The sequence below is a fragment of the Eimeria maxima genome, genomic scaffold (genome assembly GCF_000499605.1).
Source record: "Eimeria maxima Weybridge genomic scaffold, Emw_scaff1290, whole genome shotgun sequence".
In the NCBI taxonomy this organism is placed as follows: domain Eukaryota; phylum Apicomplexa; class Conoidasida; order Eucoccidiorida; family Eimeriidae; genus Eimeria; species Eimeria maxima.
In genome coordinates, this window is record NW_013564279.1 from 5001 (window position 1) to 9011 (window position 4011).

A 4011-nucleotide genomic window follows, 5' to 3' on the forward strand; every position below is an offset into this window, starting at 1 on the left:
GGTAGCGTTTTTTTTTTTTGGCATTTTGTTGTTAGACAACCCTCTAGGGTGTCTCTGCAGCAACAACAGCAGCAAATATAATTTATTTATTTATTTATTTATTTATCTATTTATTTATTTATTTAATTAGTTTATTTATTTATTAAATAAATAATTAATTAAAACTATTTTTGTGCCTTTGCATGCAAAAAGCCCCATTGAGTCTCCTTGTTCGTAAACAACAAAAGACAATTGCAGCAGCAGCTGCAGCACGTGCTGCTGCTGCTGCAGCAACTGCTGCTGCAGCAACTGCTGCTGCTGCAGGTCTATACATGCCTATATACGTAAATAGGTGCTGCCTATACACCCTAAATTGTCTGCCCAACAACGGCGTCGCTGCTGCAGAGCACAGCGGGGTCTGCCGCTGCTGCTGCTGCTGTTGCTGCTGCTACTTGTGTCTCAGAAAGTGCTGCAGCAGCAACAGCAGCGGGATCTATCTGCTGCTGCTGCTGATCAGTTTGCTGCTCCTGCTGCTGTTGCTGCTGCTCCGTTTGCTGCTCCTCCTGCTGTTGCTGTTGCTCCGTTTGCTGCTGCTGCTGCTGTTGCTGTTGCTGCGGTTCTCCTGGGAAGTGCTGCAGCAATTCCTGTGGATCTAGACCTATGAACTGCTGCAGTTGCTGCTGCTGCTGCTGCTGCTGCTGCGCGAGTGCAACAAGGTGCAGCAGCTGCTGCACTCTATTAAAATCACATTCCTGCGACCAATAGCATGCAGCAGATAACTCCTGTGTCTCTGCAGCAGCAGCAAGCTGCTGCAGCAGCAACTCTCCTCCTCCCCCTACACCTAATGCCCAATCAGATAACCTGCATATACACCCCAACGAGCGAGCTAATTGAAATGGTGTCTTATAAGGGTCTGCTGCTGCTGCTGCTGCTGCTGCTGCTGCTGCTGGTGTTGCTGCTGCTGTTGTTGCTGCTGTTTCGCCTTCTGCTGCAGCAGCAGCAGCAGAAGCAGGAAGCGTTCCTGCTTGCTGCAGGAATTCAACAATACGACGAACAAGTGCAGCAGCAGCAGCAGCACAAAGTCCCCTAACAGCAGCAGCAAATGCAGGGGAATCAAGGACATCTCTTGCTTCCTGCAGCAGCTGCTGCACCTCTGCTGCTGCTGCAGCAGGAAGAGCAGCAAAGCTGCTGCTGTCTATACACCCCACCTCTGGCAGCAGCAATGCAGCATAACCCCACATATCTGACGAATAATCATCATACCCATTACCTGCTGCTGCTGCTGCTGTGTCTGCTGCTGCTGTGTCTGCTGCTGCTGTGTCTGCTGCTGCTGTGTCTGCTGCTGCTGTGTCTGTTGTGTCTGCTTCTGTTGTTGCTGAGTCTTCGTCTGCTGCTTCTGTTGCTGCTGACGACATTTCTGGCCCTTCTGGCTGCTGCTGCTGCTGCTGCAGTTGCTGTTGCTGCTGCTGCTGCAGTTGCTGTTGCTGCTGCTGCTGCAGTTGCTGCTGCTGCTGCTGTGCTGCTTCTCTGCATAACCTGTTGCACATCCTATACATTAGCTGCTGCAGCTGCTGCTGCAGCAAATCAGCAGTAAAGGATGCATGCGGCGGGTGCTGCCTAACAAAGACACCAACCTCTATAAGTGCAGCAGCAGCAACACGAGCAGCAACAGCAGCAGAAGCAGCACGACGGGTAGAGGAAAGAAATACAAAGTTCTGCTTGTGCTGCAGTTGCTGCTGCTGCTGCTGTTGCTGTTGCTGCTGCAGTTGTTGCTGCTGTTCTTCCTCCTGCCCTCCATGCTGTTGCTGCTGCTGCTGTTTCTGCTGCTGCTCCTTGTTAAGAAGTGCTGCTGCTAGTAGATTAACTTGTACACGGTGCAGCAGCAGCAGCAGCAGCAGCAGCACGAGGCAGCAAACAGTTCTTGCTACTACATTAGTAGCAAGACACCTAAAACATTCTTCCTTTTGCTGCGGCGTCATGCTGCTGCTGCGCTGCGGCTGTCGCAGCACTCGGGTGTATGCATCAATAGGGAATGCTGCTTCTAGCTGCTGCTGCAGCTGCTGCTGCAGCTGCTGCAGCAGCAGCAGCAAAGAATTATCCGATACAGATTGATTACGTACAAAATGAAAGGCAGCTAACCATTCTGCTTCCGTCACATCCTGCTGCTGCTGCTGCTGCTGCTGCTGCTGCTGACGTAGCTGCTGCAGCTCCTCCTCACTTAGACCTAGCTGCTGCAGCAGCAAAGTTGCTAAATCTCCTTCCTCTGCTTCTAGCAGCGCAGCAAAACGTTTGTGCTGCTTATATATCTTTACTGCAGCAGCACCTGCTGCTGCTGCAGCTGCAGCAGCAACAGCAGCAGCAGCTGTACGATACGGGTGGCGCTTCACAGCGCCCCATATTCGAGACAACATCTCCTGCTGCTGCTGCTGCTGCTGCTGCTGTTGCTGCTGCTGTTGCTGCTGCTGTTGTTGGTGCTGCTGTTGTTGGTGCTGCTGTTGTTGGTGCTGCTGTTGTTGGTGGTGGTGCTGCTGTTGCTGTTGCGCCTGCAGTATCCTGGTGTCTGTCTTCCCCGACACCCGACCTGCTGCTGCTGCTGCTGCTGTTGTTGCTGCTGCAGCAAGAAGCAGCAGGAGTTATGTTTGCTCCTGATAGGAACAACTGAACCCTATAACTTCGCTTCTTGCCACTTGCTGCAGCACTGGTGTCGCCTGCAGCAGCAGCAGCAGCAGCGGCTGCTGCTGCTGCTGCTATTGGTGTTGCTGCTGTTGTTGCAGCTGTACAATGCTTCTTTATGTATTATTGCTGTTAAGTCTACTATGGGGGAATAGAGGAAAAAGAAGACGACTCTTGCAGCAGCAGCAGCAGCAGCAGCTGCTGCTGCTGCTCTTTCCGTTGCAGCGGCGGCAGCGGCGACGGCAGCAGCAGCAGCAGCAGCAGCAGCTGCTGCTGCTGCTGCAGCTATAGAGTTACACCGCCTTTACTAGAAAGGTAATTTCTTATTAATTAATTAGACCTAAGATAGCAAAGAAGATTAGTTATGTGCTGCGTCTCGTCTAAGCAGCAGCAGCAGCAGCAGCAGCAGCAACAGCAGCAGCAGCAGGGGCCCTGCTGCACTTAGGGGCGTTATGTCTTCTATATTAAATAATTAAATATTTAATAAATTTGTGTCTTTGCAACTCACCTCCATCTGCTGCTGCTGTTGCTGCTGTCGGTGCTGCTGTTGCTGCTGCTGCTGCCAGCAAATATCTGTCTGCGCAGCAGCAGCAGCAGCAGCAGCAGCAGCAGCAAGTAAATAAATATAACATATTTATTATTAAATAAGGGTTTGTATAAAATAAAATAAATAAATAAATAAATAAATAAATAAATAAATAAATAAATAAATAATATTTATTATTTAATAAACAATAATTAATAGATGGATAAATAATAAATAAATAAATAAATAAGTAAATAATAAATAAACAAATAAATAAATAAATAATAATTAATAAATAATAACAGCAGCAGCAGCAGCAACAATCATCTCCTCCTTAGCAGCAGCAAGTCCTCTCCGCGTTGCAAACCCTCAATTAGGGTTTAGGGTTTAGGGTTTAGGCATAAACCCTAAACCCTAAACCCTAAACCCTAAGCAACAGTGTTTCTGCTGTAGCATCTTGGGGTGCTAGCTAGCTAGCTAACTAGCTAGCTAGCTAGCCATCTACCTAGCTAGCCATCTACCTAGCTAGCTAGCTAGCTAGCTAGCTAGCTAGCTAATGGATAGGTAGCCAGCTATAGTGTTAGGTAGCTCTGAATGCCGCAACTACAGAGCAGCAACAAGTACATAGCAACAGAAGCAGCAGCAGCAGCAGCAACAGCTGCAACAACAGCAGCAAGAGCAGCAGCAACAGCAGCAGCAGCAGCAGCAGCAGCAGCAGCAGGGAGAAATGCATAAAGTAACAGCCAAGATTAAGGGTTAAGACGTCAGCGTTATCTGCGTAACGGGAAAAAGAGACACAAAGGCAGCAACAGCAGCAGCAGCAGCAGCAGCAG

The 4011-nt window shown here is 49.1% G+C and overlaps 1 protein-coding gene across 1 annotated transcript; it reads right to left on the reverse strand.

Moving 5' to 3' along the window:
* Positions 1–347: 347 nt before the first annotated feature.
* EMWEY_00051160 (hypothetical protein, conserved) lies at positions 348–2390 on the reverse strand (the record flags this gene model as incomplete). The annotated part of the gene is made up of 1 exon (XM_013479683.1): positions 348–2390. The coding sequence occupies one exon, from the start codon at positions 2388–2390 to the stop codon at positions 348–350; it is 2043 nt and encodes a 680-aa protein (XP_013335137.1).
* Between the last annotated feature and the right edge of the window lie 1621 nt (positions 2391–4011).